The following is a 13,149-nucleotide window of genomic DNA, read 5'->3' as shown; positions in this document are numbered from 1 at the left end:
CAAAGTAACTCAGCCAGGTGACAGCGGAGACAGCAGCCACTCTACGCAGCTCAAAACGCAACGTAAAGCTATCTGTCAGCGCCTGATCAAAGTGGTGGATTCACAGATATATCCTCTAGTATTGCTTTAACTTTTGAGTTTTACATTTACGTGATTTAAAAAGCCTCTCTCCCGCTCGCTGTTGCAGAGTAGTTAGCTAGCAGATTGACGTTAGCTCCTCTGACGTTACTACCGGAGAGACCCCAACGGTTGCTGTATCTCTGACCGACAAACAGCGTCAACATGTCGGACCCGGCCGGGGAGGTGAAGCTGGAGGTGAAACAGGCCAGCAAAGAGGTGAAAGAGAGCGAAAATGTAGCGGAGAAATATTCAGCTATGACCGTAAGCAAGAATAGCGAAATGAACATGGGAGACCTGTCGTCCGCCTTCAGTGCGGTGCCCACTCACAAACCTGTCAAAAAGGTAAGACATTCTGAAAGATGTATACACTGCTTTGAGCTTAGTCAAAAATAATGTGTTCACGTTGTCTGTGCTAATGATGTTATTGCATGCAGTCAGTTTTACCTCAATAAATTGGGATATCAAAAGGCCATATTATCGTTCCCACAGGTTACTCAGTTATATCCTCTATGCTTGGGTCACTGGCAAGGTTAATATAAATAACATATTTTGCAAAACATGTTTTAAGCAAAAATCTTCGCTAATACAGATTTACATTGTGTTACGATTACTACAATAACAATGTATTACATAATAACGTGCTGATACTGCAGCAACAGGAATATTAATATTGCATGTGGATTATGCATTTGTGCATACATTAAGCATTATTACATTTTTTCTTTTTCTTTTGTAAAAACATATTTATTTAGTACGGGCAGGAGACCACAAACAACAATTTAGGGGAGATGTCATTCTCCTCTCTAAAAAGAATATACTTATAAAATAGAATAATAAAATGACATTAATAACACTGATTAGACAAGAACAAAAAGAAATAATTAAAGAAAAGAAGAGAACAGCAATAGGATCGCTTCTTTTTAAAAAAATTTTTACACCAGACTGTGAAGTAGTAACACTTGGCAGATTAGATGTTCTTACAGTTACTACAATAAGGCCTTGCTAATAAAAAGTTCCATCATTCAGGACTCTATAATGCTTCTTATAAGGAAAGCCAAATTCTCTTTTTGATCCTTACTGTTTGTTCCAGTTATAAAATCAGCCTCACGAAATGCTTCATTTTCTTGCCACATCCAACTCCAGGAAACAACTCAGTGATTTGCTCCATGTCACACTCACAAAAGACGGATGTTAGCTGATGCTCTGAGGGAACAAGGAAGAGTTGCATTGTGAATTTCTCGTACTTTGCAGTGGTACATATTTGCACACGTCATTTAGGTCGGAGTGGACAAATTATAAACAGTTTTTAAACATTGTGCAAGCACATTGACTGTGACCAGGAATCTGTCAGATGGGGGATTGATTAGTCAGCCTGGCAGCTTCACAAAGGACTTGTTTCACATCCTCATTCTCTCTCTGGGAGGATCTTAATATTACAGCAAATATAGAAAGATTTTGCTGCTACACCTTTTTTAAGTTTTATGTAAATTTAGATAGTATTTTTGTTTCTAGCTTTCATCTCTAATGTAAGGTCAAAGGTCGCCCTGGCCAATTTAAGCTAAGGAAAAGAGAGAAGGACTGTTTGCTTTGTCCATGTTGTTTATGCCCTCAGTGACCCAGGGTCAAAGCCCAGTGGAAGCCATTTCTATTCACAGAGCATGTGTTAAACAGTATGGTACAGGGGTTTAGTTTCATGTTTATGTTCTCTAGTTAATATTTAGCTATTGATGGTTGCAAGTTAAGTTGCAAGCTTACAAATGATTATCCTGATCATGACTTTGAAGATTAGTTGACTCCAACTTTCTCTTTCAGCCAGGTGAAACAGAAGCACATGCAGCTTAAACATTATTGATAAGATGCTTTTGATTATGTAAGAGACCATAAACAAAATAAATACATAAAACATCTGGTGAAAAAATCTGTAAAACAAATAACAACAGAATGCAATCAAGTGTCAGCATTACATAAAATCTTAGCTTCATCCACCCAACTCAACATCACCACCATCACTTGGAATAAGGCTGAGAGTGTATAGGAAGCATTTTGTTTTGCAGGGAAAACATCCAATAAGGGCTTTTTTAATAATCAGATAGCAGGGAACCAATATTAGTCTTTCAGTATCAGTCAGGCTGCAACCTCTGTCCAGGGGGAAATATGTGTGGTCTTGTCACCCCAATCTCAACAAAACAGCTTCACATTGTTCTCTGTTGCCACGTCTCTGGTATGTGGAAGCCTTTCAGTTCCAGTCCTAACTTAGAAACTAGACACTGACCTTATCAGGATGAGGAACCTGACTCTCATTCAATGAGGCTGGGATACGCTGTAGTATGTGGGCTCATTTATTAACATGCTCTGATTCTTTATACAGCCCTGGACAAAATTAAGAGACCACTTCAGCATTATCATTTTCTCTTGTTTTATTATTTATAGACATGTCTTTGAGTTAAATGATTTATTTAAATTGTTATTGTATTCTATAAACTACTTACAATTTTTCTCTATGTTGGAATTCACAGATTGAGATTTAAGAAAAATGTGGAGTGGTCTCTTCATTTTTTCCGGAGCTGTATGTCCAAGTCTTTTTTTGGTTATGTTATTACTGAGACTAAAATGAGTTAACAACCTCACCTGGCACGGAGAAAAAAGAAAAGTTATTTCAGAAACTGCTGAGGTGTCTGCCTGTCCATTCTCTACAGTAAGACTCACGCTAACGTTCCAGCACCTGGAGATTTCTCACTATATCGTGTGGCTTCAACGCATGCAGAATCCCTGTCAACAAGACAAATCTGGTTACCGCTGTGAAAAATATAAGCTGACAAGGCATAAAGCTATGTTCACAAAACAAAAACCAGTTCCTTCTTTTAAATACGCACACACAAACTTGCTTTTCCTTAGCCTTTTTTTTTTTTTCATTAGCTGCTTTTTATATAAAAAAAGAGACATCCAGCTGAAATCAAGTAACGCCAGTCGAGTAATTGTGGTAATAAATCGACAATTACAATTCAGATTAGACTGCCAATCACTTTCAAACCAAACCATTTTAATTAATAGAATTTTTTATTTTCAGTGGAATTATTGTAAAGTGTATTTTGCAAACCTCATCTCTTACAAACATGACCTCAAGCAACATGAAAAAGTAAAATAAATCCCCTCCAAATTTTACTCAAATGTTTGTGCAGTGATTTGAACTCTACTCCACAGCTGAACCATAGTATACCCCTCTTTAGACATATATTTGAAAATAATTTACATTTTTTAGATAAGAATTATGTTTCTTTTTAAACTGCCATTCATTGCATTGATTTTGTTGTCTGTGGTTGTGTTTTGATGTTCTGTCTTTCCATTGTGATGCTGTTAGTATTTAGAAACATAGTTACTGCTCATCCTGACCAGGCCTCTGGCAGTAGAAAGCTTTTATATTGTTTTTAGCGCTGTGTCATGCCTATATTTATAATATATTCAGTCATGCATTTACAGCGTGTCAAATTACTTTCTTTTTATATATCAGCAAATCCAGTTTGTGGAGGACAAGCAGGAGTTCAGCAGGTTCCCCACCAAGGCAGGCCGGCGCTCCCTGTCCCGCTCCATCTCTCAGTCGTCCACAGACAGCTACAGCTCCGGTAAGAAGGAGAAAGAAAACCAGTGTTTTCATAACCAAAAAACAACCCGTGTCTTATTAAAAATGATAACTCGATGGTGGTAAAATAAAAAGAGATGATGTGGATATAGAGCTGTAATTTCTCAAACCAGCTTTTCCTTTGTTGGTTTAATTGTGTTTGGTTGTTTAAAAACCTCCTGTTGTTCCAGCTGCATCCTATACGGATAGCTCTGATGATGAGTCGTCACCACGGGACAAAACTCAGGTCAACTCCAAGGGCAGCAGCGACTTCTGTGTGAAGAACATCAAACAGGCTGAGTTTGGAAGACGAGAGATTGAGATTGCAGAACAAGGTAAGACACAACTGATCGGAGTGTTTTCACTTAATGTAATTACAGAAATAAAACCTACAAATGTGACGAAATATAAAAAAATGCAAATCAATTAAGGTAATGTTGGAAGTGAGAAAGAAAAAGTGGTCTTTTATCCAGCTATATTTTCTTAGATAAACTCTGGGTACAGAGTTTGAGTTTTGTCTGCATTGTCTGCTGTGTTTCCCACTCATCCCTTTTTCTTTTTTTTATGTTGGCTCTTTTTCAGATATGACGGCGCTTATCTCTCTCAGGAAGAGAGCACAGAGTGAGAAACCATTGGCAGGTGCCAAAATCGTGGGCTGCACTCACATCACTGCCCAGACTGCAGTAAGACTCTCTCTGACTTTCAGCTTCAAAGCAAAGGCTGCCGTGTGATAGTGCTTCTTAATCAGGAGAGAGTTTTAGGTCCATTTTATTCACATTTTCTGCAGTACTTACTGTCAATAAAACTTGACTGATAAGAGTGCTGTGGAATGTGTTTCCATAAAATACACTATTGACTGTGTTTCACCAAGAATATCATCAGCCATCAACAACCCTTTGATCCTAATAAATGATGTAACCGGGCGATCTATCATAATCCAGGCCTGATTCATAGCAACGTTCAATGCTATTGAATAATACACATACAAATATTGATTTGCACTCTGTTTGACTATTATTTGACCATTTGCTTATAATTCCCTCTGTGTTTAAGGTGCTGATCGAGACTCTGGTGGCTCTGGGGGCTCAGTGCCGCTGGACTGCATGTAACATTTACTCGACACAAAACGAAGTGGCTGCTGCTCTGTCAGAGACCGGTAAGCAGGAGACAGGCTGGCGAACAGCGCTTAGTTTTGGAGCTCAAACACCAGGGAGGGAGGACGATTGTGATTTTAAATAGAGGCAACATCTCAACAGGTCCCTAACTACTTTAAAAAAAATGAAAGGAGTCTCTAAAAAGAGCTTGAATTAGTTATTTTGATATTGTTTTACTTAACGGTAGAAAATAAGGCTATGTTTTGCTGTCTGCATGTTCGTCCCGTAGGCTGCATGTCTTGAAAAAGTGAAAGATTAAATAACTTTGATCCGTGTCTCAAACTATGACGTGTTTGGTCCTTGAAATTCTGCAAATTCCTAATCAAAAATCCTTTTTAAAAGTCCTTGAATTAGATTTTTTCAAAGAGCCTTGCCCACACCGACTACTTTTTAAATAAAGAACAATAAAATGTTTTTAACAGACCCTCTGATCAGCATAAGGTCCCGTGGTGTGCGCTGCCGTGTGAGCGTCTGATGTCTTTTAGAACCGAGGATACTGATCGGAAATGTTTAATCTGCTCTTGGAAAAACTTCCCTGCAGAGATAATGGGAATGCTTACGATTTGCCATTTAGTGAAAGAGCAGCAATACTTCAGGCTTTTATCTGTGGTTGCTATGTGATAGTTTAAGCATTTACTAAATGTCCAAACTAGAGCTTTCATGATCTGCCAAGCTGAGTCAGGGACAAAAGATTCAGGAGCAGCTCTGTGAGGATCATGCTGTTTCTGGGGGAGCTGCATTTCTGTCTACTGTAATTGCTTTGCACATTCTCCGACTCTCTTACACTTGATGACACTAAATGATATATCTATCTTTTCAAGTGCTTAGCATTTTTAACCTGATGATCTGTTTTACTAAGTAATTGACTGTGTTGACTGTCAGAGTGCTTATAACATTGCTCTTGATTCACTATCATATGTCCAGATTTAGAAACTATTGAGCAAATAGATTGCGGCTTGTTGACAAATACTGTTTGTTTATGTAAATTGTGTTTCAGGTGTGGCTGTGTTTGCCTGGAAAGGGGAGTCCGAGGATGATTTCTGGTGGTGCATTGACCGCTGTGTCAACAATGAGGGATGGCAGGCTAACATGGTGCGTGGAAGAGTTGGTTTTCCTACCTTTAATGAGGAGACAATACACTGTGAAATGTAAATGCTTAGACAAACAAATGAGAGACATTAAATAAATTACAGAGAACCAACTATTCTTTTGAAGTTATTACGATAAATAACTATTTTTATGAAAATATTTGTCTCACAATGAATTTACGGTGTCTTGTCTGTTAGATCCTCGATGATGGAGGAGACTTGACACACTGGATGTACAAGAAATACCCCAACGTATTCAAGAAGATCAGGGGCATTGTAGAGGAGAGTGTCACTGGGGTTCACAGGTGATTTACTGCTTAATAGACTCGCTATAAAATATTAAATTACGCAGCCACTGCAATACGCACCAACCTCCCTCTTCTCCTCTCCAGGTTGTATCAGCTGTCTAAAGCTGGAAAGCTGTGTGTACCCGCTATGAATGTGAATGACTCTGTGACCAAGCAGAAGTTTGACAACCTGTACTGCTGCAGAGAGTCAATCCTGGACGGGTGAGGAAGCTACAATGCATTTGTGAAATGGGCTCTGTAAAATGTTTTTATCTAGTAGAAAGTAACTTGTATGGTTTGAAATAAAAAAATCTAACATAGGCCCTTCCAAAACTTAGGAGATAAAGGTTAAAAACAGACAATGAAAAACATTGGTTCAGCTAAATGGTGCCATCCGACAGCCGGTTCATAAAGATCTGTCTTGTTAAGCTCTTTCACTGCCAATCCCTAAGCAAAAGAACTCTGAGATCACAACTATTGCGCTTATACCGACATGTTAATAATCTCCAAAGCAGAATATACATAGTCTTGTATTCTTTAACAATGTCTGCTCATCTCCGTATCGGGTCAGTGCTTCCTACATTTACCGCTCATCATTTATTGCTGATCCTTCAGATTATTAATCTGCAAAGTACACTGAACATCTTGTACCAGGTGTTCCAATATGAAACTAAATGTAGAAAGTTCAAATGTGAACTTTGACTGTATATCTGTAGATAGATGACAGACGTACAGATACAGAGTGGCAGTTTCTCACCTCCACAGGAAAGTGCTAATTTTATGTTTCAAATGTCTCTAGCCTGAAGAGAACCACAGACGTCATGTTCGGAGGCAAACAGGTGGTCATATGTGGGTACGGTGAGGTGAGATACCTATTTAAACATTACACATGCCTCAATGATCTTAACGATGTAGCTGTGAAAACATTCATCACCATCACACAAACACGTGCTGTACTCGTAACACAGACAGCTGTCAGCACAATTCATCGGATGGTATTCACAGTATTTACTCCGACTGTAGAGTCCAGATGATGTTAGAGGTATAACATGCAACATTTCTGTAACACTATTCTAATAACGACTACGTCCATCCAAAAGCTGTCATAATCCACTGTCAAGCCAGATTGTAATGCCACATTTTTTAGGATGTTCTCTTTAATTATATTCTTTTAACCGGAGGAATGATTTTAGTCATCCGACATTTGGATTTAAAGTTTGAGGGCTTGTGTTTGAATACTGAAATGTTCAATGTTTTGTATTAAAGTTAGGGGAATTATTGGCATATGTATCTCTGCTGGTAATAAAGTACTTCTATTTCATTTTTGCAGGTTGGAAAAGGTTGCTGTGCCGCCCTGAAAGCTCTGGGAGCCGTCGTCAGCATCACAGAGATCGATCCCATCTGTGCCTTGCAGGCATGGTGAGGAAAACAACAAGTGGGATGATGATCCAAGATGTGTTGAATGTCAACAAAATGCAAAAAGGGCAGACAGCAGTATGGAGGAACAAGCATAGCAAGCTAACTGTGTTCTGTTCATTATATAACAGGCATATTGTAAAATAATGAATAATTCATTTGAAATTGAAACACTACATTGAGCCAACATGGACTCCAGCTCTTCAGCTGAAATGTGATGCTGTCAATAAGTAATGGAGAGTTTTTCTCCCTGAGTCTGAATGCTGAACCTCCTCTTTATTCGACAGCATGGACGGATTCAGGGTGGTGAAGCTGAATGAGGTCATTCGTCAGGTTGATGTCATCATCACATGCACTGGTAACTCCTATTTAACCAATGCAGATTTACTCATTGGGATGCACTGACATGGGATTACATTTTTCATAGCTTTTTAATCTATAAATGCCTTTTAGTTGATGATTCTGCAGTGTTCCATAAGCTGCTTTCTCCCTGCAGATGCTAATGTGATATGTTGATTTTGGATGTTTAGCTTCTATTGGAAATACTCTTACAGTTAATTGTTGTCGGGACAGAAACCAGATTTAGGTCTCTGTGTGTCAGACGATGCACATTGATTGAAGGTTAATTGTGTCTTTCTGTAGGGAATAAGAATGTGGTGACCAGAGACCAGCTGGACCGAATGAAAAACGGCTCCATTGTCTGCAACATGGGCCACTCCAACACTGAGATTGATGTGGTAAGCTACTTTCTAAAAACAGAAGAATTCAAAGTTCAAGTCTATCCTCCAGACTGGGTCAATGCATAATCAAACGATGTGGATCAACCTGAAGTGGCTTTAAGATGCCGGTCACTGATCTCCTCTCCTCTTGCAGGCGAGTCTCCGGACCCCCGAGCTGACCTGGGAAAGGGTGCGCTCTCAGGTGGATCATGTCATTTGGCCTGATGGCAAGAGGGTCATCCTTCTGGCTGAGGTAATGGGTTTGCCCATACATACACATCTCAGGCATGTGATGAATGTCATTACTGTTTTTTACTCGCATACTCTACTGATAAAAAACAAATACTGTTATCATCCTGTCCGTCTGGAATGCTACGATTAAGAGGTTGTGTCTTTAAGCCTTCTTTCTGAATAGCTTGGTCTGCTCTTATTGGTGCGTGTTTCTTTACAACCTTCACAACCTCATGAAAGTCCTGATGGCACGTTTAAAGGCACAGTTTTTGTGTAAAGACTGTGTGTATTTCTCTGTGGGCGAGCATTTCAATACATTCACAGTCTTTATATTAAACACATGCAAATCTTACTTTTTATTATATGGGACTTTCTTTTTATCAGTGTTGGCTTCATTAGTTTGTTTGTTGACCTGCTGATTCAGATCTGCTGTTTATTATTAATGATTTTAATCAGTGTAATGGTACTGAGAAATAACATTATTATGTTGAATCAGTGGTATTAATGCATGACTGATTTTTAAAGTGTTGTTTCTGCAACAGGGACGTCTCCTTAACCTCAGCTGCTCCACTGTCCCTACCTTTGTCTTGTCCATCACAGCTACCACTCAGGTGATGTTGATACTACCAGATAAATAAGCTATACAGCTGATACAGACACAGTGGTTGTTCAATTAACAATGTGCATCCATTTTCAAATGTATTATTCATCCATGTTTGTGTTCAGGCCCTGGCCCTTATAGAGTTGTACAACGCTCCTGAGGGACGATACAAGCAGGATGTTTACTTGCTCCCCAAGAAGATGGGTAAGGATAAATTAAAACTTAACCTTGACGTGCAGTTTTTAAAGTATTCAAAGGTTACATTTCACTTTAATCATGGCTTGGCTGAAGCATGTTTGTTTTTTAATCCGCCTTGCATTTTTGAGATTACATCATGTGTACGTGTTTGTATCCCTCTTCAGTACTAAGCCGTACCTGTGCGTTTCAGATGAATATGTGGCCAGTCTGCATCTGACCACATTTGATGCCCACCTGACGGAGCTGTCTGATGATCAGGCAAAATACCTGGGCCTGAACAAGAACGGCCCTTTCAAACCTAACTACTACAGGTACAATTCTGCAAAATGATGCAACTATGTAAAAAGTTGAAGGTAACATTTCGGCAAAAAAGCCATTTTTATCTAAACTTGTTCTTTGTGTTCACAGGTATTAGTCTGCATGGGGGCCATGCTTCAGCTCACTCAAATGTAAACGCTACCAAACATGACTTTCCCTAAGGCAAGAAAAAGATTTATGTATATTGTATTTTATACTCTTCACAGGACGCACAGGTTATATTAAGTTGTATTTTACTGACCGCAGCAGGTTTTGCTTCACTTGCTGCGTCTTACAGACCTACACGTGGCACTTATATCTGCCGTATAGTGGGATTTTTATTTTCAGGTGCATCTGTTTCCAAACCTGCTGACTCCTGGTTACTATATAGTTCTGTCTTGGATATTAAATGTATGAATATAGTGTGCCAAATGACGGGTTACAGTTGTTGTTAAATGTCAATGGTTAGTTGTGGAATCATTTAAACCTGCAGTACGCGATACTTTTAAAATGTGAGTTTCTCAAGTTAAAACTCCCTGGGCTTTTTAGATGCTTTTAACTCCATGTTTTGGCTCTCTAAACAACATCTAATATGAAGCTGGTGGCAGTAATTTCCAGAAAACATAAATCGTAGACAAGCCTTGCTTGATATAGAGACCAGAGAGCCATTGTAAACTCCTGGCTGAGAAAGAAAGTCTTTATCCAAATTTTTCTAAGGTGAAATAAAACACCTTTTATTGCCAGGGGGCGAGGAATTGAACTAGGAGTGGCTGTTTGTCTGCTAGATGTTTAAGTAAGCAATTACTTGCAGACAAATTAGCCATTTTAACTAGATAATTCTAACTGATTTGTAAAACACGTCTGTGTTTCTGCCTCCTATGGTCAAATATCGCTTACTGCAGCTTTAACATTTTCTGTCTTGCTTACTTCACACATTCCATCCAAAATTACAGAAGAAATGTCCTTTTTCTCTCTCTGTATTATCGTCTGGCTAACTATCAGCACACCTGGCCTAAAAAAGTTACTTCAAACTTTCATTCTTATTGCAAACGAAAAAAAGCTAAGCATTTACTTTTGGGGAAAAAGACATGTCCATTTATGAGGTTTTGGTGTCTGGTAAGAATAGTATCTGTACCTCAGGGCATTCAAATATCTCAAATGGTTTGTAAAAGTGTTTTTATCAGCACTGTCTGACCTTGGGTTCAGATCTAGTGCAGTGTCACTATCAGACATTATTTACAGAACAACTGTAGAACAGGTTTAGATATTTTTGTACTCTATGATCTATGTCACCTGTCCAGAGTTAAATGACTATTGCAGAAATGTATATTCTGAATGAAGCGAACACAACACAACCTGATGTTGAACTGTGTTACATGCAGTGTGTTTAATCTGCATATGCAACAACTCTCTCTGAAGTGTAACATTGAGTTTATTGTTAGATCTGTCACAGGACTCGGCTCTTACCAGTCTGTTGAATCCACAAATGCTCAGACATGGATAAGCTTTGTTGTCAGCACATTTACCTAGACACAAGTTAGCTCTACCTTCTCTGTTATCTTGCTATATTGCACCATTATTATATCTATTATTAAAACACAATATGATGTTTCTGCCGCTTTTTATCATTCATAAAGCTTAGGCACAGTTTTGTGAGGCTTGTTAAATGCATACACTTATTACCCCACCTTGTTGATTTTCACTTTAAATACTTTGAATATTGGACCACTCAGTTGAGTGGCTCTTTTTTAATTCAAACTATATAGTGTGCAGGTAGTAGTTGAGTCTCTTGGACACATTTTAACATGCTGTATATGATGCTGGTGGTCTGTGGGCCTGCCGAGGCTTCGGCACCTTGTTACCTTGCTATGGTGTTGTTCAAATGTATTTACTTAGTATGCTGTATCACCCTTTTTTTAAACTTCAGACTCCAGCCAAAGTTCAGGTTATTTCTGCATTGAATTTTATTTTTGTATGAGTGTTGTTGTCACTTACTCCTGCTTTAAAGGAAAACAGAATGACTCTTTGTAAATCAATTACTCAGCCTGTGTTACCTTCATTTCTTGGGTTTTTCTTGCATATCTCCACAGTAACCTAGAATCAAAAGACAAAACAAAGCTCTTTGAATAGATGGGTCTTGCTTAACAACACCAAAAATATTGTTTTGCATTCATTTTTAGAAGCTTACTGTTAAATATTTAATGCAAGAAAAAAAATGTGTATAGGCTGAGTTATTGACATAAGGGATTTTCCTTGAATGGTTTAGTATCTCAAAGGATGCTTTTATGAAATGCTTTTAATCTTTGCACTAGCAGCTTTAAAGCATCGGAGCCGAGGACACTCAGTGAGGACATTGTCAGCAAGACGAGCGCTGCCTGTAACCATGGTTACTGGTCATTTGACAGTGCCTTGTGACTCACTTAGTAATTTATATTCAGACATGTACGACTGTGTTTTTCTCCCAGTATAGAAATGTGCCCAGTATTTGTTTTTCATCAATATACAGTGATAGCTATGCAGCAAAATATACTCGTTTTCTTCTCTCAAAGTATTTTACTCAAGACGACAACTCATTTTACACATTAAAGGGCAACATTTTACACTCTGTTGTATTTTGATGTATATTACTTATCTTTTAACAATCAGGCAAAACATATTTGTTGGTCTTCTGAAAATAGCACTTAAAAATGAATTTTTTAATGTATTCCTTTTGTTTAGTTAATAACAATCATTTTAACCTAGTTGTATCTCTTTAAGAGACAAATGAATGTGTTATTACTATAGCAAACAGCTTGACTCAAAGTCAAAGTAAAAAAAATGTGTACAACTGTGATTTGACAAGAACCTCATTCCGGCAGTATGCAACATATTACATTTCTGTGCACAGTTCCCTTTAATAAACTACTGTTAAATTTGAAAATGTCTCCGCCGCATGATTTCACAGACACAGTCCGGCCTTACCTCTCTAGCAAATGCCTTGCCTTTAACTTACATGTCAAACTCGTAAGTAACTAAGTACAGTCATCGCTCGATAACCGACCAGGGCCTTCGACGCCCAGAAGTCCCCATAAATTTAGTCTTTTTAGGTGTTTACATATAATAGGAAATTCCCTCTGTTTTTATTTTAACCTCATTGTACAGGTAAACATACTAAATTGAATCTAGTACAGCTTAAACAACAACACATATATGTGAGTCTATAAATCTATGTAAACATATGTATTGTATCACACTTAATCATAAAACGTACACTTTCAATGTAATGTTAATATAAATAACACAACAATACAACACATTTCCAAACAGTAAGACATAAGTGCAACGGTGCACTCAAATGTTGGAATGGATTAAATGCAACAGGTTGGAGAACCTTACAAAAAACGACAAATGTATGAAAAAATAAAATCACAATAATTAAATAA

The 13,149-nt window shown here is 38.1% G+C and overlaps 1 protein-coding gene across 2 annotated transcripts; it reads left to right on the top strand.

Annotated features, from left to right (window-relative positions):
* On the top strand, positions 1–12,647 carry LOC134882676 (S-adenosylhomocysteine hydrolase-like protein 1). 2 transcript variants are annotated; one of them, XR_010168185.1, is made up of 17 exons: positions 1–462; positions 3,629–3,740; positions 3,928–4,071; positions 4,319–4,419; positions 4,790–4,892; positions 5,888–5,982; positions 6,177–6,283; positions 6,371–6,487; positions 7,065–7,128; positions 7,596–7,684; positions 7,969–8,039; positions 8,324–8,418; positions 8,555–8,653; positions 9,174–9,242; positions 9,358–9,436; positions 9,595–9,741; positions 9,839–12,647. XR_010168185.1 is itself a non-coding variant. In XM_063910528.1 (17 exons), the coding sequence occupies exons 1-17, from the start codon at positions 283–285 to the stop codon at positions 9,843–9,845; spliced, it is 1,653 nt and encodes a 550-aa protein (XP_063766598.1). In that variant the 5' UTR covers positions 1–282; the 3' UTR covers positions 9,846–12,647. The 2 variants fall into 2 exon arrangements, 1 of the variants encoding a protein (XP_063766598.1); XM_063910528.1 differs by having other exon boundaries at positions 9,621–9,741.
* The last annotated feature ends 502 nt before the right edge of the window (positions 12,648–13,149 follow it).

This window comes from Eleginops maclovinus, chromosome 20, assembly GCF_036324505.1.
Source record: "Eleginops maclovinus isolate JMC-PN-2008 ecotype Puerto Natales chromosome 20, JC_Emac_rtc_rv5, whole genome shotgun sequence".
NCBI classification, from domain to species: domain Eukaryota; kingdom Metazoa; phylum Chordata; class Actinopteri; order Perciformes; family Eleginopidae; genus Eleginops; species Eleginops maclovinus.
Note: the sequence above shows the minus strand (reverse complement) of the source record. Positions and strands in the feature narration are given on the sequence as shown.

Excerpts from the sequence above, each read along its gene's own strand:
- LOC134882676 (XM_063910528.1), top strand. The coding sequence starts at position 283 with ATGTCGGACCCGGCCGGGGAGGTGAAGCTGGAGGTGAAACAGGCCAGC. Across the intron at positions 463-3,628 it reads CTCACAAACCTGTCAAAAAG|CAAATCCAGTTTGTGGAGGA; the intron begins GTAAGACATTCT and ends TTTATATATCAG. Across the intron at positions 7,685-7,968 it reads ATCTGTGCCTTGCAGGCATG|CATGGACGGATTCAGGGTGG; the intron begins GTGAGGAAAACA and ends TTTATTCGACAG.